We start from the raw sequence: 24,157 nt of genomic DNA on the forward strand, positions 1-24,157 counted from the left end.
TACTTAAAACGAACTTTATGTGTTCTTTTTGTAGAATAATAACAGCGGTATTTGCGTAAATATTTTTTGGTACATTGCTCAGCGACCATAACTGGCCACAAGAGTTTTCTTTCTATGTGGACGTCTATTTTTTGACAGATAAGTTACCTGAATTTACAACGAAAACTGAAAAAAAAAGCAAAAACAACACCATGCTTTTGGTGTACGGTGCTGCGTTGTCCTCAGAGAAAACACGTTTAAGATATTTCAAAGTTAACTGCTGGTAACTTAATATCTGAAGGGGGCTGAAGTGTTCACGTTGCTATGGTAACCTGGAGCGTCAGTGTGAAGCTGGGATGTCAAGAGAACAGTTTGGGTGCATTTAGGACTTGGATCATCCACATTGTTGTCGCTAAACACAACTAAACCAACCGTGAAAGAGGCTTGAGACATGGACAACTGTGATTTGGAGAAGCTTTCCGTCTCCTGTGGGAATCTACAGCCAGCTTTCACTCCAGAAGTCACAGATTACAAAATGACAGTGGAGAGCAATGTCAACAAAGTGATTCTGGACCTGATTACTAGTGATTGTGGGGCTTCATACAGTGTTGTGAGTTCTGTCCTGTAAATGAATGTAACCAAATAAATGCTTATGTTTTTATTTCGCCTTCACAGAAAAGTTAACCTCATCAGCACCATGTGTGTTTTTTTTATGTTTCAGCTCTTTGGTGACGGCTCCAGCACCATTAAACTCAATGATGGGTTGAACAGGGTAGAGATTGAGGTGGTAGCTGAAGATGGTACTATAAAGAAATACTGTGTGGAAATCACTAAGCTCTCTGCAAAGATTGCAGAGCTCAGTCATCTGGCTTTGGAAGGAGATTTCCCTCTTCATCCTGCATTTTGTCCTAAAATCTATGAATACAATAGTGAGTACAAACTTAGTAAACTACAGTATGCTCTGTGATGTAGAAGTTTAATTTAAGTCTTGCTGTGCTATTATTTCATATTTTAATGAATACAAAAAGTAAATACACTGACATGTTAAAAAAAATATTGATGTTTATGCAACACTACAATATCTGAAAATGTTAAAAATGTAAAAACATTTGTAATTATGTCCCTTGGTGGTATTTTGTCTTCCAAATTTACAGAAACAAAAAAAACAACAAAACAAAACAATTTCCAAATACCAGCAGGTTACATTTAAATATAAGATACAAATATTTTTTTTATTGATGTTTCTGATTTCTGTTGCCCTCACTGAAAACCTTTTTTTCCCCTACAGGTGTTGTCACCTTTCATTGTAATGCTGTGACCCTGATTCCTAAGGTGCCAGACAAAAACATAAAAGTTACAGTGAATGGGGCAGACAGCTCACAACCAGTCCCACTGAATTTTGGAGACACTGTGGTGGAGATCACAGTTTGTTCAGCAGATGGCAGTAATTCACAGGTAGGATGAGGCATCAGTGCTGATGTGATGGCTTTTATGTGCGTTCGATTAGCACAGTCAATTGTTAAAATAACACTTAAAAACACATAAATCTTCACAGCTTTGCGGGTCACCTCATCTTTACCTCATACCTACCTGGTAACCCACAGTAATCTTACATTTTAAAGCCTTGCACACACTCTTAGTTGACCCATGTTACTATATAAATCAGCTTCAAGAATAGAGGTTTTTGTTGGTGATTTTAGGTTTGGTAAGGATTGGCTCTACTGCCACACTAGTGCTTTTTTTTTCCAGTGGTAACTAAAACCGACACCCCTCTAACTCTGTCAGGTGTACACAGTGTTGGTGACTCGAGAGCTTATTCCCATGGCTGTGACCTTCACTGATGGGAAACAGCAGCTGGACTATGAATGTCCAGTATCCCTGAGTGCTTTTTATAGGCCTGTATCTATCAACCACAGGTGAGACTTGAACAGGAAGACACTGTATGTGAAAAAAAGCTAATAGTAGTAAGAGTCAGAACCTTTATCATATTCATTTTAATTGCAGTTGATGCAGTTGTGACTTAAAAAAAAGACAACAAACAATAACAAATCAGTATCACATGCACAATCTCTGAGTTTGGATATTGATGGCTATATTGTTTTACTTTGGTTAATTGGATTTACCATTTACCATTTAGGACAGCACAGGTTAAAGGATCTAAGACTATGCACGCACTGCTTTCTAGTACTACATCTAGCTCAGACTTTTCTCGTTGATTTGCAGTGACCCAAAGCACATCTTCTCGAGGCCTTATATCGAGATGCTGGCACGAAGATCGAAAGTGGACCCACTTAGTGATTGTCCTCTGGGAGACGCCTGGAAGGTCACTGAAGTGGACCTTGACAGGAGGATGTCTGCTGCTCTGATCAAGTGCTTCTTTAATTACCGAGGTGCAGCTTGGGGTCTTAGCTCCTCAAAAAGATTTGTCTGCAGCAGAATCGTTGTGTTGTGGAGACAAAGCTCCTATTTGTTGAGTTAAAGGTCAATGGATAAAGTAATAGAACCACAATTATTTCAGCAAAAAAACATTTGATATGAAGAGGAGGAAGTTAATAGCTCGCTAACCTCCCACGGCCACAAATGTAAAACGTAATCAAAGAATACAAAAGGTCTTGCCATTACAGAGTTCCTTCCTTGCCATTTATGCTCAGATAGTTAACCTGCACTCTGATTCTTTGGCTCCACCATTAAGTCTGTGAAGATTCTCAGTCATCCAGGTCATTGTATATCCAGAAGGGTTGAGTCAAGAGCAACTGGACTTATTGCAACAAGCTAAACCTTCTGGATGCTCCAACATTAAGATTTTTCTTGATCAGCTGAATTATTTCTGCCTCCAGAAGGCTTGTATAACTACAACTTCACGCTGCTAGGTACACTCTCCCTTACCTCTCAAAAGTCCTGATTTCACTATCATGTAACATGATGTTACTGTAGACATCTATTATGTTGCGGTAACTAGGGGGATATTATTACTTAACTAAGACCTCATTTATCAGCTGTCTTGAGTTGAAGGCTTGATTTGGCATCAGGCCCTTTTATCCAGCAGGCTTCCTCCTGCTTAGTCAGATGAGTAATTTATTTTTAGACAACCAAGAGAACAACCATAAAAGTGGCACCAGAACAACATGCAATAGACTTCTTTCCTAAAGTAGAAGTTTAATACAATTGTTGGAGCTCAATTTGCACAATTACCTGTATTTGTAGGAAAAGCAGTTGTGCAGAGTTGTTAATTAAACTGACAGCTCAATTTACTCTGTAAAAAACACACAATCACCTGATTAAACCTGTCATGAATGTGTTATTTAACTGGACTTTACTTTGATCAAGAGTGGAGGACAACACTAGTATCCACCTGTAGTGAGTGATTTATTGTGTGTTTGATCTTTTTTTAAACAAAGGATGTGAAAGTGTGATGAAACTGTCTGAGCTGGGGTCACACTCTCTGGACTGTCCACAGAAGCCCACAGGGGACCTGGATGCAAAGGTCAGTATGAAAGATTTAACAGTGCTCTGAGTTGCCAGAATCACTGCCACTGACCTTGCTCATTCTTTATTTACAAGTCAGCAATCCCTTCACAGTGACTAAGTGCTGGTTTAACTTCCACAGTAAAAATATCTCGTGTTTGTGAGCGTGGATGAGGTGCAAAGGTGTGATGGCGTTTCTGCATTTAATTAATTGCTATTATACCCTCACTCTTTGTATTAATAAACTCACCATAGATTATTTTATTGATTTAATCAGTCAAATGCTCTTTACTTCTTCATCCACATGTGTGAAATATTAAAAAAAACATTTTTAGTATAACCAGGGTACCATTTCTTTCAGGATGTCACAGAGACGACTTGGTATAAGAAGCACTTTGCATCATCCAATTGCTTGGAAATAGAGACTAAACACATTTCGGAGGTAATGATCTTTACTGTTACTTTGTATTTTCAGTGTACAGTCAGTTCAGTTTCTCTAACTTTTGTTTCTTTCTTTGTGTTTCCTATTTCAAGTAATGATCCATTCAGTAAACTAGAGATGTGATTCAGGGGTCAGAATTGCTTAAATCTGATCATTATGAATGAACAGGACTTTTCGTCAGTGATTCTGATGCTGTAATACAATCACAACTTTCATACTTTCACATATACAGTCGGTCACACATGATAAGGAGGCAAAATGATATTTCTCTCAAATGTTTGATACTCCTTAATAATATGAGATAATATTTAGTTAGTAAAAGATTATGTCTGTGATGAATTTGGGTGATGTAATAGAGACTATATGGACATCAACACTCTACCTGTACTGTACAACACTGCTCCTGCTTGTTTAAGCTTTACGGCTTCGCCTCTGTTACTTCACTGCTGAATGATCCACTACAGGTGCGTAACTGGGAGAAAAGACTACAGATGACAGCAGGAGAAGACGATGTGGATAAGCTGTGTTCTTTGGCCCAGGATCACCTGAAACTCTACCGGCAATGCTTGCCAAAACCAGGCATGTATTACTTTGCATCCAATAGTGTAGGATCAGGAATTAAATGGATGTCAAGTACTCTATCAACATCTGTTGGCAACCAATGCCAACTACAACACTGATAAAGCCTATTTCCCTCCTAAAGTCTCTAATACACCCTCCTGACTGCAATAACCTTTTCACCCTCTGTATTTTTACACTTTTATTAATCACAGTGCAGAATACTGTAATAATAAGAATGCTTTGTTTTCTTTTTGTCTTGGGAAGAATACTTTTCAGGGCAATCCAAAAAAGGGGTGCCAGCCAATTAGAATTCATCAAAAGGTTTATCAGTTCTCTGCAGATATTATTCTCATTAACATATATGTACTAAAACACTTCTTTTCTCTTCCTTTTACTTATAAAATGCTGCAGAGTTAAATTACCACCCACTTTAAAAGACAGTTTCTGGAGTGTATTTTGTATTCCACAGGTAGTAAAATAACACACCTGTTTGATTATTTAAAGACATCCTTGGCCAGCGAACAGGGCAGTAATTTTCTTTGCCCCGCCTTGGCACAGCAGCTCAGTTTCAGCCATTAAAAAATACATGAAAATGGGCGAGTTAGCGGTTGCCTTTGGAGCTTCTTCTTCTATCCGATGTGCCAGGCACTCAAGTTACTGCTTGTCTTTTCTCAGCTACTTATGCCTTACTAATTGTTTGATGACTTTGAGAAGTGACATTCGAGACTGATCCCAGAGGCCTGAATGAAAGTCACTGGAGCCGAACCAAGAAGTAACACGGGAGAGAGAGAGAGAGAGTTGGTATGAGATAGGGAGGGATGGACAGTTAATCTTCACCCCTTGAAAAATAAACAAGCTTTTTTATATTGTACCGGATCAAGCTGCATAGAGGATTATGAATGAAAAGTGTTGTTCTATCTGACCTGCTGCAAAACATAAAGATCATTTTGGATCATTTTTGTAGGAATTATCAAAGCAAGGGAACTTGGCCTCAATAAAAATGCTGCTTGTTCTGCATTTAATTTTTAATATTTAAAGAGACTTTACACTGCATATAATAAATTAATATTAGTTAGGTCCACAGAAAACCTTTATTAACTGAAAGTTTTTTTTAATCTGGTTTATAGTAGTTAAAGAAATACAAAAAATGCAGCAGCTGCAGGATGGGTTTGCTTCATAGGTTTTGTAATATTCTCTGGAATATAAAAGCTGTGACATCAGTGCAGTCTGACAGAAAAAAGGAACTCTTGCCAAGGCAAGTCACACTCTGAATATTTCATTCAAAGGACACATGCAATCATTCATAAGTGCAAAGAGAGATGGCGGCCAAATGGGAGCTCCTCTTATTCCTTATTATGCAGTGTACTGTGAATAGTAGAGAACAGGGACATGTTTGTGCTTGGATAAAACAGAAGCAGTGTCTCAAACAGTAGTGCAAGGGTTTGATTTCAGAGTGAAGTGAAGTTGAAACATTTTCATGAGAAAGTAACACAAGAAAGCAGCCAAACGCTGTTTGTAAAAGTGTCTGTTTGTCTTTTCTGACAGTCACCACAGTCTGACATGAATGTAAAAGTAACTATTATCATTTTTTATTACAATTATGACTCATGTTAAAACTAAAATGTTTTAGAGGATAGCATCTCCTTGTGTTTTGAAATGCTTCCTACTAAAAACTAAAACTCTACTAAAACGAACTAAAATAACTAACTAATTTTGGGTGACAGTAAATTTGTGTTTTTAAAGGTTAAAAGTACAGAACTACACACACTAGATAGATGTATGTTTAACATATAAAACACGCATGAGCACAGCCAAGTAGGAAACCCTGAGCATCAAACTGACCTATGCTCAGACTTCTTTGATATTATTTGAGCCGAGTCTGGTGTGTACTCAGGAAGCAGACATGAGGTGGAAGTTCTCCTTATCTACAGCATCTGTCATTTTGTTGCCTAATTCATCTCTGTCATGGTTATTATGATGATGTTATGATATCCTGATATAGACCTATCATGACTGTCATGGGTTAAATTTCCTGTAGTACGAGTCAGCAGAATAAAGTCACTGTGAAAGGTTGTTTTTTCAATTCTATATTGATGCAAATTCTCTTACAAATATATGCAAATACTTTCTGGGCTTGTTGTCTGATGTGTGCATACTGTATACCACAGGCTTCATTTTTTTTACATCTCCACAACAGGGGACATTTTGCAGTATGAGGACAAGCAGTCTCCTCTTCATAGCCTGGAACAAGCTGCTGTCTACTATGCATCAGCTATCAGACTCAGCTCCAGAGATGCCAGACTCCACTTCCTCCTGGGGCTCGTTCTAGAGGAGCAGCACTACGCTACAGAGATGTACGGCCTCCAGAAGAAGGTAGTGTCAATTGAAACCACTGTCGTGTGAAGGTCTACGCATTTATGAAAACCTGACAAAGAAAAATAAAATTAAAATAGTGCTTCTTGAAAGCGGCCCACCCTCTCCTCTTTTCACTCCATCATCTCCAGGTTGACAAGGACAGAGATGAATTAAGCGATGCTAAATCAACAGCGCGTCAGGATGACATCCTGGCTGTGTGTAAACTCCACGGTTTCCTCGGCACTCCCACCACAGAGAACCAGCTTCAGGCCTTGGATAAAGAGTATCAGCAGCTGAGAGAGCAGGGCCAGTCCAGCAAAGCAGATTATGTTCAAACACTCTACATTTGGCTCTCCAAGAAAACTGGCAAGGTAACTGTGTCATACTATAGGTTGCTATAATGTTTCTTGACAATGAAGTTTACTTTACTTGCTCTAATTAGGAGCACCAGTGAAATACCTAAAACATAAAGAGAGAGTTGTGTTTGCTGTTTTGACCAGGAAACTCACAGCTTGTTGACATTACATTTTTCAATTACTTGCACTGCCGTTCACTTGTGGCTTGATAGCAATCGTTTCTAACTTGATGCATGACAAATGACTATTGATTGGATGTACAGTCATTCCATTCCAACCTGCTTATCCCATTCAGAGTTATGTCACAGTTTACAAAGCCCTCACAACGGCTTTGCAAAGTTTAAAAAGACAGTAATAATGATTCATCATCACTGACTACATCCCTCGCCTCAGAGTCACTTTATATCGTTTTCCAGCTCAAGTAGATTTGTAGAAAACAGAATATTGTGACATTTTCCATCGCTAGACGTAGCACAGCATCCTTTTTAATAAGGAAATGCGTCAAACTGCCACAGTTTATGGATGCTTAAGTTTTATGTAGCTTGTGGAGACTGCCACGGCTGCTCAGACTGGCGCCGTCGACAGCACCCAGTAAGTAATTGGTCATCAATAAATGACATATTGAATGAACTTCCTTCTCCCTTATTGCAGGACAGCGGTGCAGCTGTGCGGGATGAGGAGAACTGCGTCCACCGGGCCCTGATGAAATACCTGGACGCCTGGTCTCTGAGTCCAGACAGCTGGGAGTATAACCTCCATGTAGGAAGGCTGCTGCTGCTGCAGGGAAGGAGCAGGGAAGCCCTTCAGCATCTCCAGAGCGGCCTAGCATTACGCCCCCTACATCCGACACTCAGGTCAGGTCATAGAACTATTGTTGGTAGCAGTAGCAGAAATTATTTTGTGTCAGTAACTGTATTAGCAGTAATAATAATCCTAATTAATTAAATTTTATCCACACATCCAGGAGGTTTTTACCTGAGGATCTCATATTGTGTACTGGCTCATAGATAGAAAAAACACCTGAAATATCACCTGAGGAGAACAGTATTATCAGGATCCAAGTTATGCTGCACCTGCCAAGTATCAATAATAATATCATGATCATAGAGGGAATGGAAAATTAAAAATCAACCAGGATTGGAATGGTCAAACATACAGAAATGTGGCCTAGCAGTTCAACAGGGTCCAGATTTACAAGTATACCTACAGAGTCAGAGCTGGTCTTCAACATTTCTTCTGTGTTGCCTTCACTGTCTCAGGTTCTTCACAGGGCTGGCTCTGCTGCAGCAGGAGCAAAAAGTCTCCGAGGACACAGAGAAGGAGGCTGCTCTGTTCTTACAACAGGGACTGGAGCACTTTATCAGCCAGCGCTGCAACAGGAGGTGTGTTTGTGTGTGTGTGGTGGAGGTGGAGGTGGATGCATCTAGAGAGAGAGGGTCAGTGAGTACTGATCCTTGCTTTGCGTTTGTCTGTTTTGTTTGTATGTCACTTCATCACAGTCATCATGGCTGATGTATGTGAATGTGTTGCCATTCTTTGTCTTGTACAGCTGGGTGGAGCAGGATCCATCAGACCCTCTATCCAGCTTCAGCACACAGTTCCTGCGAGGCCTCCTCACTCTGGGCCAGCTGCAGCAGAGGAACACGCTGGCAGGGAAGGCCATGAGTGCTGAACAAGTCTATCACACGTACGTTACAAACCAGAAGTCTTGTTTTAGTAAGAATTTATCAGTGGATCTCAGCTCCAATAAGCTGTCTCACTCATTTCCAGTGTGAAATTGTGATTCAATTACAGTCTTTAAATTCACATCAAGTTTAATAAGTGTTGAAGCACCGTATAAAAACCCAGTGTCTGCTCGTCTCTGTGCTGAAATGCTCCAGTGTAGCCGTGCTGACTGCCCAGAGTGTGAGTCGGTGTGTGTGTCGTGGTGAGGTGAGCGGGCAGCTGGAGTGGGTGCTGCTGGATGCTCACTTTGCCCTGCTGCAGAGGCTGATCCAGCAGAGTGAGTGCCAGGCCAAGACTGGCATTGAGAAGCAGTCTCTGGTGGCAAAGAGATGCCAGGCCCTCACAGCTCTTATACGCCTCACCTCTATCGCCCCCTGTCAGGAGCTGCTGGACATGCAGGAGAAGGTAATAGTGTGTCTGTTGTGCAAGTTGACAATTCCACAGATGTCTGCTAGTTAATTGTGTTGCTGTACATTGAGGCACCATAGCTAGAATATACTGTTTTTTATCTGTTATGGCCATAAGTGTCTGTTGTTCTCTGCCTCTATGGTGCAACAGAGAAATCAAACTTGTATCTTTCGCCCATCTCCCCTGCTGCTGTCTACAGGTATGCCAGCTTGCGGTAGTGACCACGCCTCGAGACAGTCACGCCTTGTGTCTCCTGGGTTTGGCACAGCTGGCTCAATATGATAACAATCCAAATTCGGACAGGTCAAAGGTCGCCATAGCTGATGCCTGCCTCAGCTTCCAGGCCAGCATTGAGTTAGAAAACAGAAGTCAGAGCGGAGAGCCTCCTGAACAGTTAAGCAGTGAGTATATGTGCTATACTGTCATTCACATTAAGGTCTTTGGTGTCACTCCCAGCTAACAAAACTGTGTACAGATAGGCCAAATCTTATATTTTTGTAAAAAAGTTTTTAAAAAAACAACAAAAAATTATATGCAGGTACTATACTCATGTAGTTTCATGAAAAAATTGGCTGTTCATGACATGTTAACTCGAGCAATTCTGTTCAACAAACACTGCATTAAACAAATGCAGTGAAAATGAACCCCAAACACTAACACATTAGCACATTAACCCTCCTGTTTGTTCAGAACAAAATTGGTGGCAGACTCGACTGGAGGCTGAAAACAAGATAGCCGCCAAGCAGTCCATCACCCCACGAGCGGGAATGAAGGGGCCTTCTGACACCAGTGCGGCTAAGAGAGGAGCTAAGCAAGGTCAGGGAGGGCCTGGTCAAGGGCGGGCGGCAGTAGCTGTATCCAAAGCTCCTGCTTCGCTGGCCCCCATTAGGGGAGGGAAAGCTGCCCGGCCTCCAGCCAAAACCCCAGCAGCCAGGTGAGTCATGTTGGCAGCCTGATTCAGGCGTTTGGCAGACCTGTTCTGTGGTTGTCTGTTTTTACCTTTTTATTTATTCATGGAGGATTTCCTGTGGAGGCATACTTTTTTCAGTTCTATCCTTCTTCATATTCATGCCAAGAACAAACACAATCTTTGACTGTTCATCGATCTGAGTTGCTTCACTGGAGGAGGTTTTCTAGTTTCCTTGTAGAAGTTGTATGAAAAGAGAATTATTCGAATGAAGGGAACATTTACAGGTCTTGAAAACTTGAGGATTATAATGAAAAATGTAAAAAAAAAAACAAAAACCCCAAACTATGCCACGCGGCTGCTCATTTAATAGTTCTGTTAGGCATGAATAAGGACATTAACATTGACATAAATGTGATGTGTATGAATTATTTTTTGTATGAGCACAAATTAACATATATATATTTATATATATTATATATTCTCTTACAGGGGTAGAGCTGGAGCAGCAGCAAAGCCAGACAGATCAGCCAAACCTTCCAACAACAGTATTAAACCCCAGCTCCCTTCCAGCAAGTCTAAACAGGACTGTTGTTCCAATACTGTTGAGACAACAGAGGGTAAGACATGACAGAAGCATGGTTTACTGTAATGCAAGAGAATGACAAATACTGTATAGCTGAAATGTCTAAGAATCTTCCCCCAAAATCTTCATCAAAGTTAAGTTTTTCAGGATTTAGGTGACACAAATCATATGTTTGAACTGCAGATTATGCTGTTTTGTTGTTGTGTGACTGTGTTTTATAAAATCAAAGTTCACCAATACACAATTTTTGCAAGACCATGTATACTACACATAAATTATGCAAAGCATAAAAAAATATCTCACCTTAAACAACAGTTGTCTCATTGTGAAACCTCACGTATGACACGACATGAAATAACAACAGGAAGAGACATCTCTTGATGTCTGTCTCTTCTTTTCTGAAAGGAAATAATTATACTGTATGTGTGTATTTACTTTGTGTGTCAGAGCCTGCTGTGGCAGACAGAGTCAGTGCGTCCAGACCAGTGAACCGCAGGTCTCACATCTCACGGCTGGGTCTGGCCCGCGCCCTCTCCCGCTCTGTAGAGGCCCAGGACCAGGCAAAGCAGCTCTACCAGGAGGTCATCTCCATGGCACCAGGGGTCAGATGTTGTCTGTTATATTTAGATTTCAGACATTTCCTCACTGCTTTTACAATGCAGTTTACAATGACTCTAAAATAAGATAACACTCCTCTGTCACTGAACTGGGTGACTGCAGTCATGACGATTCAGTTCAGTGAATGGATCAAATTCTGTTGTTGGTTTATATGCTGAACCAAACATGAGATATCAAAGCAAAAAAGAAGTATATATAATATTGTATTCACTGTATTATTATAAAATGTGTCTAATGGATTAATTGTTATGTCCCTTATCAGTTACCCCATGGAGTTTTTGACCACTAGTAGCGCTATGTAGCTGTGCATGAGGTTGCACAAGCACACACGGTCAAGCATGCATTGTATGTGAGCTATTTTACTGACTGACTGTTGGCAACTGAAATGCACAAGGAAACAAGCATGGATTTAAACGATGCACTATTTAAAATATTCAAAAATTATGAGGAAGAAAATGCATCCAACATTTTTGTCAGGCTTCAAGGATACACACAAATCATTTTGGAGAGAAACATTGAAACCACAGGGCACCTTTAAGCCGACAGAGGTGCTAGTATAGTTACACTTTCAAAGAGAATCAAAAAGGAAATCCCTAACAGATAATTAAGTATCAATGAATCCTAGATTTGGTCCAATCTCAGCATTTTACAGCTCAAACGCCTTTTTTAGGAGAAAATAACTTGCATATATCGCAGGTAGAGATGTTCTTTATAGACATTACAAGCATTTGGCAGGTGTCCAGTGTTCATTTCTCTCCTTGTGGTTGATGAATAAACTGACTGTCTAGGTCCATGATGCATACATCGAGCTTGTGCAGCTGCTGGAGCCGTCGGACCCTCAGGCTGCAGTGGAGGTGTACTGCAGTTTCCCTCTGAAGCCTGTGGCTGAACAAAGCTTCGACGACGCCTTCATCACAGGAGAGATCGTCCGCATGCTGATGATGCTGGAGCTGTATGACCACCCGCAGCTGGGCCCCAACCTCGTAGCATATGGCAAAGTCATGGGCCTAAGTGATTACTATTGCTATTATTTGAAATAGAAGTGGTAACAGCAGTGGAAGCACTAGTGAGCAGTAACACTGTTGTTATTAATGTGAGCTGTTTACTGGAATCTTTGAGTTTTCAAATGAATTCAAATTTGCATGCAACTTTTCAAATTGATTCTGACTTTAACAAAGGAAATAATTATTTATGATTCAAATATATAATAATAATTTGGGACTGATTGTTTAAAATGAACTGTTTTAGGTCAAATACTGCAGTATTACTAAATAGTACAGTATTTATAAATAGTGTTTAAAACAGTGGCAGTCATTTGCACCACGCTACGGTTTGTTGCAACTCCACCCCTCGTGAATGCCGGGCATGTTTAAACAAACAAAACATGTACTGTGTATTTGCAAATACTGGTTTACCACAGTTTTCTCAGCAAGTAGTTACCATGACTATATTTAACCAAAATGTGTTGTTTACAAAGTCTTGCATTGAAATCATGCAGCCAGGCCCATGTGACATGCCATGACACGCTATTTATAGAGATGTATCACATTCAACTGGTGCGACGGCCGGATAGATGGCATGACATAGAGTACATACATGCAGCATGATGTCAGACAAATCATTCACTGTGCACAGAGCAAATCAGATTAGGAGCATTTAATTATCTCAAGATGTTCAATATATTATTAGTACATTAAGTATCATATGAGGTTTTTCATGACAAACTTTAATACAGATCATTAAACAGAGTTCAAACAACATGACAAATATTTTGGATGAGGTTTTGAAATGAATTACTTCATATGTGAAAGCTGCAGTCATCTTTTTATTTGCTAACCTGTGGTTGTGTTTGTAGGTTGCATTGAGAAATATATCGACATCTTGGATGGAAAGTCCATGACTAAGCTGCTGAAGAGCGTTTACGCGAGGATCCATGACAGACAAGAAGATGATGAGGATCTACAGGACTTCTTCAAGTTCAAATGCTGGATATGATCATTCTGGTAACTCGGTACTGAATAGCTGTATTAATCTTTTTGAATCCTTGAGTGAGTCACAGTTTAACATGTTTGGTTTCTCTGTACCAAAAATACTTTTCTGTCTTTTCTTTTCTTCTTCTGTCCTCTGCTGGTAAGACAGTTCCTATGCTTACATACACGGTTCTTTGCTCGACTTTACTTGTTATAAAAAACTTGAGACAATGATGTCATTTTTTCTACAAAAGACACATTTAATCTGTAAACACAAAGTTCACAAAAAAAAAAACATCATATCAAAAGTCAGTTTTCACAACAGGGAGAACTGGAGAACAACAATGTTTGCCAATAGTGCAACAAAAGAGCATCCTACAAAAATGGAAATAGATGAAGATCCTGACCATCAGTCTTTGGTGTGGTGCACTTTTTCACACCGTGTTGAGTTTAGTGACGATGAGCACACGCACAGACTGATCAAAGCCCGAACACACACACAGGCCCTGCTTGTCGGGGCTCCAGTCCAGACTGGCGATTGGCTGAGTGGACAGAGTGACGTTCTGTAAGAGGTTGACAGAGCCGGCTACGCCCACGTTCACATCATCTGAGTCCTTCTTGCTTCTCTGAGCGGGATACTCGCTGGTAATGACATCACAAAAAATATCATACAGATTAGTTTTTTAGTAAAGCAGGAAAATGTTATTCTTATAAAACAACCATCATGATGAGTACTTATGTATCTTGAAATGGGATTAACATTGTTGTGAGTAAAGATGGATGACTTACTATTTCCATAGATGTATATTGCCTGCTCCCCCTGCAGTCATAAAGATGTCTCTGTTTTGAGGTAAATGTCTCACCTGCCAGATGGTTGATTTATGGGCCTAAAATAAAGAAAATGGATCATTTACTTTAATTAAATTCATTTCTCTCACCTTTCAAGATGTAAACTTATCTAAAAAAAAAACCTCTCAACTACTTAAATCTGATTAGGGTCAATAATGTGCACATGCTGTTGTGTAATTTTAGTCAAGATTGTTCTTCTTCTCACACAGTTTTGACTCTTCCTTTGGTACTGACTTAAACTCTAAGTTCTGTTTAAAATGATGTCATTGATGGAGCAGTTTTTGTCACTAGTGTGATCTCTGCTACAAACCCCCACCTTCCCCGGTGCTCCACTTTCCTTGCGTCAACTGGCCAAACTGCACCGCATCACAAATTATGTATCGCCTTTACATATGCAGAACACCTCCCCCAGTTAATGACTTCATCGAGTCTGGTTTCAAGAAAAGAATGTGTTGCAACACCTAAATATGCTGACACGGAAAAGACAAAAAAAACTGAATATATCCTACTTGAAAAAATGTTAAAAAGAACATAGAAAATGGTGCCTTCAGAAATGTTTATCCAAAGTTGTTAATTTATTGGCTCCTGTTTGGCAAACTTACTATGATATTCTTGCATTTTTAAACCACTTAAATAAAAAGGATCCAAAGTCAAACTTCATCCAGATGGAAATACCTGTTTGTAGAGCTACACAGATATCTTATTTATAACTGAAATATCTGATGGAACCTCATGATTCATGGTTGGAGACTTTGATGTGCCAACTGTTGATCGCTCAGAAGAACTGGACAAATATTTAGAAAGCTGAGGCGTCTGATCTCTCAGACCTAGCAAACACTTGGCAAGCTGGGCTGTACACTAATGCCGGTTTAAGTGTGTTTTTCTAGTATTTTCCCACAAAAAGCCACACTTCTCTCTCCTCGCTGGACCAGTGTCAATTTTGGCCGGTGACACAAAGCCACAGAGAATGTTAGACAAACACAACCCCAAACACTTCCAGCTGTGAAAATGGTCAAAACGACATGTGCCCCCATTTCCCTTTGTACCCTACAAATGTAATAATAATAATAATGATAATAACCTTTTGACATTTTTCCCATACATAGGAGCCAAACATCCGTCTGGCTCGCCCCACCCGAGTCAATTACCTTTTCGGAAACAGAGGCGAAGCCCTTGGTGGGGTGCTGGGTCCTCATGTCAAAGACTTGGAATTTTCCCTCCAGTGAGGTGGCTACCAGTTTGTTCATGTTGATGTCTTTCCTGTCGAACTCCACACAGCATACCTGGCCGTGATGTAAGAGAAAATAACAGTCTCTTTCTGGACATTTATCACAGGGCATGGCTCCACCACAAACTATTCTCCATACCCAAAAAAATATGTTGAAATGGACATAATGACCCCTGACGGGAGGTGTTGAAACAACTGTGTAATAAAATGAGTGCAGTGCTTTGTATATGACGTGTGAAGAGAACATGCCTTCACCTCAGACTTCCCTTATGATTGTATGTGCAGTCTTATTCATGCTGGGAAGTAATTTTAAGTTCTGTCTCCACATCTGTCCCTGTTTTTGTCTACATTATGATTCAAGCGCAGGCTGCGGTGCAAAAGAAATAATGTATGTTTGGATAGTTTATCCTAATAAAAACATTAAGTCTAAATATTACAACTCTTAGTTTATAGAGCTGAGTTGGTTGAATCATAAAGTCAGTTTGACTTCCCGTTTTCTTCAGAAATGATTGTACTTTTCTTGCTGTGGTGCCGCACTGGCTACATGACTAAATAAATCAAGAGGAAAATCTCTCCCTGAAATATTTAACATCATACCCCTTCTTTTCAGATGTTTTTATGTTTCACCAGTTTAATACGTATGTGCACCTCACCCCATTTTTAATGTTGGTCTCCCACCGTAGAGACATATTCCGCAGGTCAAAGAGTTTTATATCTCCGTTGTCGTAGCCAGCACACACACAGCGGTCTTGATCGTTGAAGGCATTACCTATAATGAGAAGGTCTGATTTTATTCATGATGGTAAAGGCACAATTTCAAAGCTGTTTTGGAATTTTGAAGTGATGAAAACACCTGGTAAATAAGTATTACAATATAATTTACAACACAGTTTTAAGGCAAGATTTTCTTTGGTGCACATAGATTGTTGCATTCAGGACTTTGACATTTTGCTATTTTCCTGACCTTGAAACGTGCCTGTTAATATAGCATTATGAAGTCTAGGGCACATAGCAATGCATAAGAGTGGGAGGATGATTGTTTTTCCATTGCACGACCTACATGCACTTTACCCAACTTCTGTGCATAGAGAACATGGATAAACCTCTGCTGATACATTACAAAATGAAAAAGGCAAACGTATACCTCCTGATTGTCCACTTTGTGCTGGTTGCTGTTACTGTGTTGGTAAAACATGCCCTCAGTACCACTTGTCAATTATGTGATAACAATTTGAATCGTCAGATAATTACACAAGGAAACTCTGGGTCACGATCCTTTGTAAAGTAGAGATGATAGATATGATGGGTATGATCTTTTCACAGTATTGATATTACCTTTAAATGATATGGAAAGCAGGTGTCAAAAACTGCAAAGGGCACATTTTTACTGTATAAAGCCATGGTTATGTAGAAGTTTTGGTTGTAGGTACGCACCAAAAGCAACAGTCCAGCAGTCCCTCTTGGTTTCTCCTTCCATAGGCTCCATGTTGGCTACAGGTGAATCCTTCTGTCGAGGATCCCACACCTTCACTGTCCCTGTAACACCCGAAGGAAAACTGACATATTAGCTAACTTAATTCTGTAGCTAATTTTCTTTATGTTGTTGCTTTAAAAGCATTCTTATTGCTATTACCGTCTCTGCTTCCAGTGACTATCTCAGGTGCACCGTCGCCAATCCCCAGGCCTCCAACACCATCGATACTATTCACTATCTCTTTGTGGGCCTTTACAGTGTACACTGGCACTTCAGGCATCTCTAGATTCCTGTAGATAATAGAAATCTCTGCACTGAATGAACTAGTAGACTACAAGACAGGCTCAGTGTGAATTCACTTTGAATTCAGTCAGTCAGTGATTCATCTTAGAAGAAATTGCATGACTCTTCCATTAAGAGGTCAATACTAATTATCCAATTCTTTGGTTTTAACACAGTTTTGAATTAAGTCTCTACAATTAGCACATGAAGTGGTTTGTGTTTTAATTAAGCAAGGTACAGACAGTATGACATCACTCGGTGTGGAAAAATACCATATGTTGAGATTTCCGTCAAAATCCCCAGTTGCTATGTGTCTTTGTTGCAGAGAGGTGGCCCCGAATGTCCCACACTTTATGGGTTTAGGCTTCTCTACCTGAAACATAAGAGGCAAGGTTCAGCTCAGAGAATTGCACAAGCAGTACAACCGTAGTATGAATGTGCTCTCTGGTTGGAATCAGCAAATACGGATAAGGATCAGCATGAGTAAATTGAAAAGTTTGTGACTAATTGGAATTACTTAGGCATAATCAAAAATCTACCCATGAACTAAATATTTAGAGTTAAGATTCATGAGTCCTAGCAGACGTTTTATGTTTCTTTTCCCAGGTTCCTAAGCTGATTCACAACCCATTAATCCTGCTTCCTCAAATCTTCTCTGCACTCTTGATGTGAACATTTTCCTTCAGCTGTGCCTTTATATCTTCTTGAAGTCCAGATACAGACCAGTAACCGTGCCAGTCTCAGTTGCCAGTAAGCTATAAAGATCACAGACACTTTTAAGTTTTCTGACATTTGTTTTTCTCAGACACTTACCAGTGTCGTATTGCATTGCCTGTTCTGTGTCATGGGCTGACATTTGCGTCCTGTAGTGGTAGTTAAAGGTCACACAGCCTGTTATACACAAGGCCTGTGACTGTACTTTTAAATGTGTGTGTGTGTGTGTGTGTGTGTGTGTGTGTGTGTGTGTGTGTGTGTGTGTGTGTTTTAAGTGTGTCTTAAGTCAGTCAGGTGCCCAAATTAACATTGAAATAGGTTCATCCCTCCTGCTCATACTGGCTATTAGAAGATCTGTTCATAATGGGCTTACAATCTAAGTGATGGAGGCTAAAATCCACAAGCCTCCTTCTGTGCAAAAATGTATTTAAAGGTTTATCTGTAATATGAAGTCTTTTTAGTACCAAACTTTGTTACTATACTTCCAGTGCAGGTCAACAGGGAAACACTGTCTGAGGAAACACAGAGAGGGAATTTGATGCTAAAAAGACTAAATGTGAAAAATATCCACTTGATATGACTAACTCAGACTGCTGAAGCCTCATATAAGCTTCAGATAGACTGTCTCACAACTTTACATACACAAATAATATTGGTATGAAAGAATGAGTAACAAAGTTAACAAGTAACTTTGCTAGATACGATATAACAGTAGACCAGTTATATTTTCCCATACAGTTCATGGCCTTAAGTCTTTGGGTCCATTGGTCTGTGGGTGGGGCCTGAGCCAGTTTATTGTAATCATTTTACGGGCTAGTAACACAACAGCTCTAAGCATACATAATTTGTTTTTCCTCAATCCCCTTAGAGACACATCTCCTATTTCCTTTTTTAACTTCTTCCAGTAACTTTGTAATTTAGGACAATCCCAAAAAATGTGGGAAAGGTCTCCTACTAAACCACATCCTCTCCAACAGAGAGGATTAAATTTAAAATTTATTGTCACGGTGTATATATATATATGTGTGTGTGTGTGTGTGTGTGTGTGTGTGTGTGTGTGTGTGTATATGTGTGTATGTATACATGGATGTTCCTGTTTATAAGCACATTTTTTGCTGTTTTATTTTGTTTTTATGTAAAGCACTTTGAACTGCTTTTGTATGAGATGGTACAGGACAAATAAAATTTGAATTGAATTGAATTCAATTTTCTTTTTGTACAAACTGACTGTATTGACACACTGTCACTTTCATTGAAAGCAGATTTGAAGGGGATCTTTTAATAGCCAGTATGAACAGGAGGGAAGCGAGGAAAACCTCTTTCAGTGTTCATATAGGCACCAGACTGTTGTTTTAAGACAGACTGGACATGAACTCATCCTTCAAGGACGTATTAAATGACAGCAAAGGCAGGTCAAAAAAGTCAAACTTTAACTTGCAGAGGACATTTAGTACTCTCGTGTTGCCTGTTGCTATGGAGACAAGCAACTTGCAGGACTTTTCTAGAAACTTCATGTTAGCTAGCTAACCCTAAACGGTTTGAGCAATGTATTTCTGAGGAAAAAAAGGTACAAAAGCAAACAGAAATAACATGTTGTGTCGTATTATCTACCTCCTTGATAAGCTGAGCCTCTCCGCGCTGAACTTCGTATATTTGCATCACCCCGGTTCCCCTCGGAAAGTTCCCGAGGCAGACAAACTTCGCGCTGCAGGGAATCCATTTACTGTCAAAAACGGTGTAGTTCAAACTTTTCTGAATATGCGCAATTATCTGAGGTTTCGACAGTGGCGATGACATCTTTGCAGAGTGCGAAATAGCCCCTTAAAAGGGTTGAAATGCTCTTGAAAAGTGGCAAGAAATATAATGTTCAATGCAGCTTGCTGCCAAAACAAATGACGTCGGGACCCTCTTGCAGCTGCCTAAACAGATGCCTGACTAAATATACACATTTCAAGTTAACATTTCACGTGTTTTAGACACACCGAATGTATCCGTATTTTTTATTATTTTAAACACAATTCCAGTAACTTACTGAAACGTCTCTGTTAATTACAACGCGATTGCTTATTATTTTCACTCCTCAGGCGACGGCAAAGTTGCTGTTTAGGTCTTTTTCCGTTGCACGTGGACACCCTCACCACCGCTGTGCCTGCTGTCTGCTTCAGTTTAGACTGTTTAGTTTAATTTAAACCTGATTTCGGGATGGATCCTGATACAAATACAGCCCCGGACACTGGCGCTGCCGCGGAGACAATAGATGACACGGACTCTTTCACAAAAGTGAAGTCGAAAAAGACTCAGAAACGAAAACGTGAACACGATGGAGCGGACATGGACATGGAGGAGCCCACGGCCAGCAAGCGGCCGCAGTTTCCTCCAATTTCAGGCGACAAACTGAAGGTGAGTATTGTCTGAATACATAGGCTGTTTGTTGTCTCGATATCATCATTACAACTTCCAACAAGTGGTTATTTTATGTCATCTGCCTGTGTCATAAAGTAATAGCGAAGTATTAAGTAATTAAAGGTACTGCGCTTGCGCACTATAGCCTTCTGACAACAAAACAATTGGCACAAAACTAGAGTATTTTAAATTTGTGATATTCCAGATTTACTTTTTTATTCATAACATTTTATACACAAAACCCTCATGAAACGTAGAGCTGCAACTAACGATTATTTTCATTATCGATTCATCATTTAGTCTGTGATCAGAATCTGTTTATTAGCAGCATATAATGAATGTGTCTTAGCTTTTGCTCCCTTAAACGCAACATAGAAGAATACAAACAGAACAAGAGTAAGGTTGTAATAATGAAATAAACAGTACAGTACTCAAATGAAATGAAAATTTTAAAATCTATTTACAGAATGGAATAATATTAGCCTTGAAATGGGATATGATGAAATATTGACTCTACAAAGGAAATATGGATTGTGCTATGGACTAAGACATGGTGACAAGTGCAATAACTAAATGTGACCTGTAATAAATAATTAAATTATGTAACAGTGGAGATTTAACACAATGTACAATGTTAAATCCAGTTTGATTAAATATATAAAGGTGACAAATGCAGGGATTGAATGAGTGATGTGCAATGTTAAATCCAGTTTGATAACAGTACAGTTCTGCTACAGTAGGGCAACAGCTTCTGGACATAAAGTTTTCATGGATCTCAGTCTTTTTCCTGAGGGAAGAAGTTCAAAGAGTCCTTGCTAGGATGAGATGGGTCAGAGATGATCTTGAATTTTGACACAAAACCATTATTTAATATAGAGCTGCAACAAACTATTATTTTCATTATCGATTAATCATTTAGTCTATGACATGTTAAAATGTCGTGACAGTTTCTCAGAGTCCACAGTGATGTCTTCTGTTTGCTTGTTTTGTCTGACTAACAGTCTAAAATGTTAAGATATTCAATCAACTGTCATATATGAAAAAGAAAAATGGCAAATCTTCACATTTAAGAAGCTGCACCCATAAAATATTTGGCATTATTGCTTGAAAATGACTGAAATGATTAATCACTCATCAAAAATAGTTGCTGATTAATTATCTGACAGTCAGCTAATAGATTAAGTATTGCAGCTCTAATGTACGAATGCTTTCAGCCTCTAACAGCTTTGCAGAATACGGTATAAAATTATAAAATTCAGAGCATTTGATAAACTCATAAAATATTCATTGCTAATAACTACCCTATAGTACAAGGATAAGTGAGACCACCTACAACTAAAATTACCATTGCAGATTAATCCATCTATAATTAAACACTCTGGCAAGGACAATCTGTCAGAATGAGAAGTGTTAATTACATTTAAAGCCTAAATAAATTGTGCTTATATCATATGTGGACTCAATGACCCTTAACTTTTAATTGTGTGTTTTTTTTTCAATAAGGCATTGGTAGATTTTGTAACCATAACTTAAGTTTTATTATAATAAATCCAATTTTAATGCCACACAACACCATTTTTTGAATGTTGTTACACAGTATGATGATAACTGTGTCGTGTGTGTGTTTCAGGGACCAGACGAGATGCGAAAAATCGCCGTCCCAGCTCACAGATACACCCCGCTGAAAGAAAACTGGCTGAAGATCTTCACTCCCATCGTAGAGAACCTGCAGCTTCAAGTCAGATTCAACCTCAAAACTCGTAATGTTGAAATCAAAGTGAGTTTCTCCAACACATTAAAGTAATGTTGACAAGTACTGTTTTTCTCTGTTACTCAGTGGTCTATTTTGTTCATCTGTAATATGCTTTTCTTTTTTTCAGACATGCAAAGAGACACAGGACATCGCCGCGCTCACAAAAGCAGCAGATTTTGTTAAAGCGTTTGTTCTGGGATTCCAGGTTGAAGTAAGTACATGAATTTGAGGTTTTAGTGAGCTGTGCGTGTTTTCATTTAGGCTCAGGAGCGGCTACTTTTATTACATTTCTCAAAAATCTATAAATGTCTAGACAGCCTGAAGTTTTGGGGCCACTTGTTCAGATTTAGGATTAGTACTAGATCTTATTAGATTGCTGATATTGAACTTTTATGAAATATTTGACATCAATAACTAAGTTTTGTTTGCTGCCAACAAGATGACGGGTTCTCCCTGTCAAATATATAATATAAATATAGGAAGTTTATTGTTAAAGTATTATGTCTTTGACAGCTTTCATAGCCCATGGTGTTCATATTTTTTCTTTGTGGGCAGTCACTCCAACCTAAGCACTTAGCTACATAATAATTGTTGATATTTTGTGATGTCACTTGAACCTCGTCTGAGTTTTGTGACATAACACTCACTCTTTCTCTTCCCAGGATGCCCTAGCACTCCTCAGATTAGATGAGCTTTTCCTAGAAAGCTTTGATGTCACAGACGGTAAGATGGCATCACCTTGGTTGTCTGCTCCGCAAGTCTCCATGTTTTATGAACACTTTTTCTTTCCCTGCTGCAAAATGAACTCAAGCTCTGATTTCTTGGTGTGTATTTAATTGTTTTCTCATGTCGTTTGTCTACAGTGAAACCTCTGAAGGGAGACCACTTATCCAGAGCCATCGGAAGAATAGCGGGGAAGGGAGGAAAAACCAAATTCACCATTGAAAACGTCACAAAGACTCGCATTGTGTTAGCAGAAACGTGAGTGAAAATTCCTGCAGCATTACAGTAAAATGATATTTATATGATCATTTGCTATTTTATTACAATGGTTGTTTAACAGCTTTCGAAAACAAGTTATTTAACTGCAGTTTTGCCCTTAAACAAACTTTATTTTGACTGTTTCAATACAATATTACAGGAACTAACATAAGCTTTAAAAGAAAACCTTGAGAAACCTTCAAATGGCCAAAAGTCAGAAAGAATATCTACTTTTATGAAGTACAACAGTGGTTTCACATTTAGAAACAGGATTTCATCTTCACTCGTGTGACATCAGACCTGTTAGTGGAACTTGATTTCCAAATTATGCAGCTATTAAATGAAGGAACATACTATTATGGCGAGGAATAATACAACTGCTTGTAAAACTCACAGAAATGTTGCAGTTTTTTCTTTTGACTGCACACAGAAGTGTGGGAGTATATGAAGTGTATGTTTATGTAAATGTTAATAACAGAGAAATGTTTAACTTCACACTCCTTCATCTGTCTCTCAACAGAAAAGTTCACCTATTAGGATCATTCCAGAATATTAAGATGGCCCGGACGGCGATATGTAACTTGATCTTAGGTAAGACAGACGTTGTTTGATTAATACAATAAAACTGGATCAGATTGTCGACATCATATTTGGAAGAGAACTCTTTGAATCCAACCTTTAAAACCTCTTTTCCCCTCAACAGGAAGTCCACCCTCAAAGGTCTACGGCAACATCAGGGTGGTGGCCAGCAGAACTGCTGAGAGATTCTGAAGTCTGATTGGTTGCTGTGTGTATTTATCTCTTCACCCATTGGCTGCTGGATTCCCCGCTTTGATCCGTGATGACGAGTTCAGACTGTTTACTGCCTTTTGAACCAACACCTACGGTTCTTCTGTAACGGCCTCATGTTTCCAACGGTTACCTGGTTTTTTTGATCAGTTGCCGTCAAATATGAGGAAAAAAAATGATGATATGTGCATAAACAGTGCAGATATCTGAAAATATGAGTTTGTGTAAATAAAACCAAAAGAACAATCAATCACTGAATCAATTCATTATCACTTAAGTGTATAATATGTAAGCTTTTGGACCAGGAACTCA

At 39.2% G+C, this 24,157-nt stretch overlaps 3 protein-coding genes across 5 annotated transcripts; 2 read left to right on the forward strand and 1 right to left on the reverse strand.

Moving 5' to 3' along the window:
* The first annotated feature begins 430 nt into the window (after positions 1-430).
* On the forward strand, positions 431-15,414 carry LOC121911394. 3 transcript variants are annotated; one of them, XM_042432819.1, is made up of 21 exons: positions 431-589; positions 701-908; positions 1,268-1,434; positions 1,765-1,895; positions 2,203-2,369; positions 3,378-3,463; positions 3,806-3,886; positions 4,351-4,465; positions 6,645-6,820; positions 6,952-7,173; positions 7,810-8,012; positions 8,418-8,540; positions 8,708-8,845; positions 9,039-9,288; positions 9,491-9,692; positions 9,982-10,225; positions 10,691-10,818; positions 11,232-11,386; positions 12,191-12,413; positions 13,258-13,405; positions 15,328-15,414. In XM_042432819.1, exons 1-20 carry the CDS (start codon positions 431-433, stop codon positions 13,395-13,397), a joined length of 3,318 nt encoding a protein of 1,105 aa, XP_042288753.1. In that variant the 3' UTR covers positions 13,398-13,405; positions 15,328-15,414. The 3 variants fall into 3 exon arrangements, with proteins under 3 accessions (XP_042288753.1, XP_042288754.1, XP_042288752.1); XM_042432820.1 differs by having other exon boundaries at positions 13,258-13,413; positions 15,328-15,412; XM_042432818.1 differs by lacking the exon at positions 15,328-15,414 and having other exon boundaries at positions 13,258-13,603.
* dnaaf10 (dynein axonemal assembly factor 10) lies at positions 13,612-19,814 on the reverse strand. Its single transcript, XM_042432821.1, has 8 exons — positions 19,531-19,814; positions 17,478-17,578; positions 17,083-17,213; positions 16,884-16,985; positions 16,103-16,218; positions 15,370-15,504; positions 14,162-14,259; positions 13,612-14,014 (listed from the first exon to the last, which is right to left on the reverse strand). Exons 1-8 carry the CDS (start codon positions 19,714-19,716, stop codon positions 13,807-13,809), a joined length of 1,077 nt encoding a protein of 358 aa, XP_042288755.1. The 5' UTR covers positions 19,717-19,814; the 3' UTR covers positions 13,612-13,806.
* Positions 19,815-20,035: 221 nt separating this feature from the next.
* Positions 20,036-24,095, forward strand: pno1 (partner of NOB1 homolog). The gene is made up of 7 exons (XM_042432822.1): positions 20,036-20,319; positions 21,953-22,099; positions 22,203-22,286; positions 22,738-22,798; positions 22,939-23,056; positions 23,577-23,647; positions 23,760-24,095. The coding sequence occupies exons 1-7, from the start codon at positions 20,122-20,124 to the stop codon at positions 23,825-23,827; spliced, it is 747 nt and encodes a 248-aa protein (XP_042288756.1). The 5' UTR covers positions 20,036-20,121; the 3' UTR covers positions 23,828-24,095.
* The last annotated feature ends 62 nt before the right edge of the window (positions 24,096-24,157 follow it).

The sequence above is a fragment of the Thunnus maccoyii genome, chromosome 14 (assembly GCF_910596095.1).
Source record: "Thunnus maccoyii chromosome 14, fThuMac1.1, whole genome shotgun sequence".
Classification (NCBI taxonomy): Eukaryota; Metazoa; Chordata; class Actinopteri; order Scombriformes; family Scombridae; genus Thunnus; species Thunnus maccoyii.

Coding starts and splice junctions, on each gene's coding strand:
- LOC121911394 (XM_042432819.1), top strand. CDS start 431: ATGGACAACTGTGATTTGGAGAAGCTTTCCGTCTCCTGTGGGAATCTA. Junction 4,466..6,644: donor GCAATGCTTGCCAAAACCAG/GCATGTATTACT, acceptor TCTCCACAACAG/GGGACATTTTGCAGTATGAG. Junction 12,414..13,257: donor TGGCAAAGTCATGGGCCTAA/GTGATTACTATT, acceptor TTGTGTTTGTAG/GTTGCATTGAGAAATATATC.
- dnaaf10 (XM_042432821.1), bottom strand. CDS start 19,716: ATGTCATCGCCACTGTCGAAACCTCAGATAATTGCGCATATTCAGAAA. Junction 16,986..17,082: donor AGTCACTGGAAGCAGAGACG/GTAATAGCAATA, acceptor CGGGTGTTACAG/GGACAGTGAAGGTGTGGGAT. Junction 14,260..15,369: donor TCGCCTCTGTTTCCGAAAAG/GTAATTGACTCG, acceptor TCTTTATTTTAG/GCCCATAAATCAACCATCTG.
- pno1 (XM_042432822.1), top strand. CDS start 20,122: ATGGATCCTGATACAAATACAGCCCCGGACACTGGCGCTGCCGCGGAG. Junction 22,100..22,202: donor CTCGTAATGTTGAAATCAAA/GTGAGTTTCTCC, acceptor TCTTTTTTTCAG/ACATGCAAAGAGACACAGGA. Junction 23,648..23,759: donor GATATGTAACTTGATCTTAG/GTAAGACAGACG, acceptor TCCCCTCAACAG/GAAGTCCACCCTCAAAGGTC.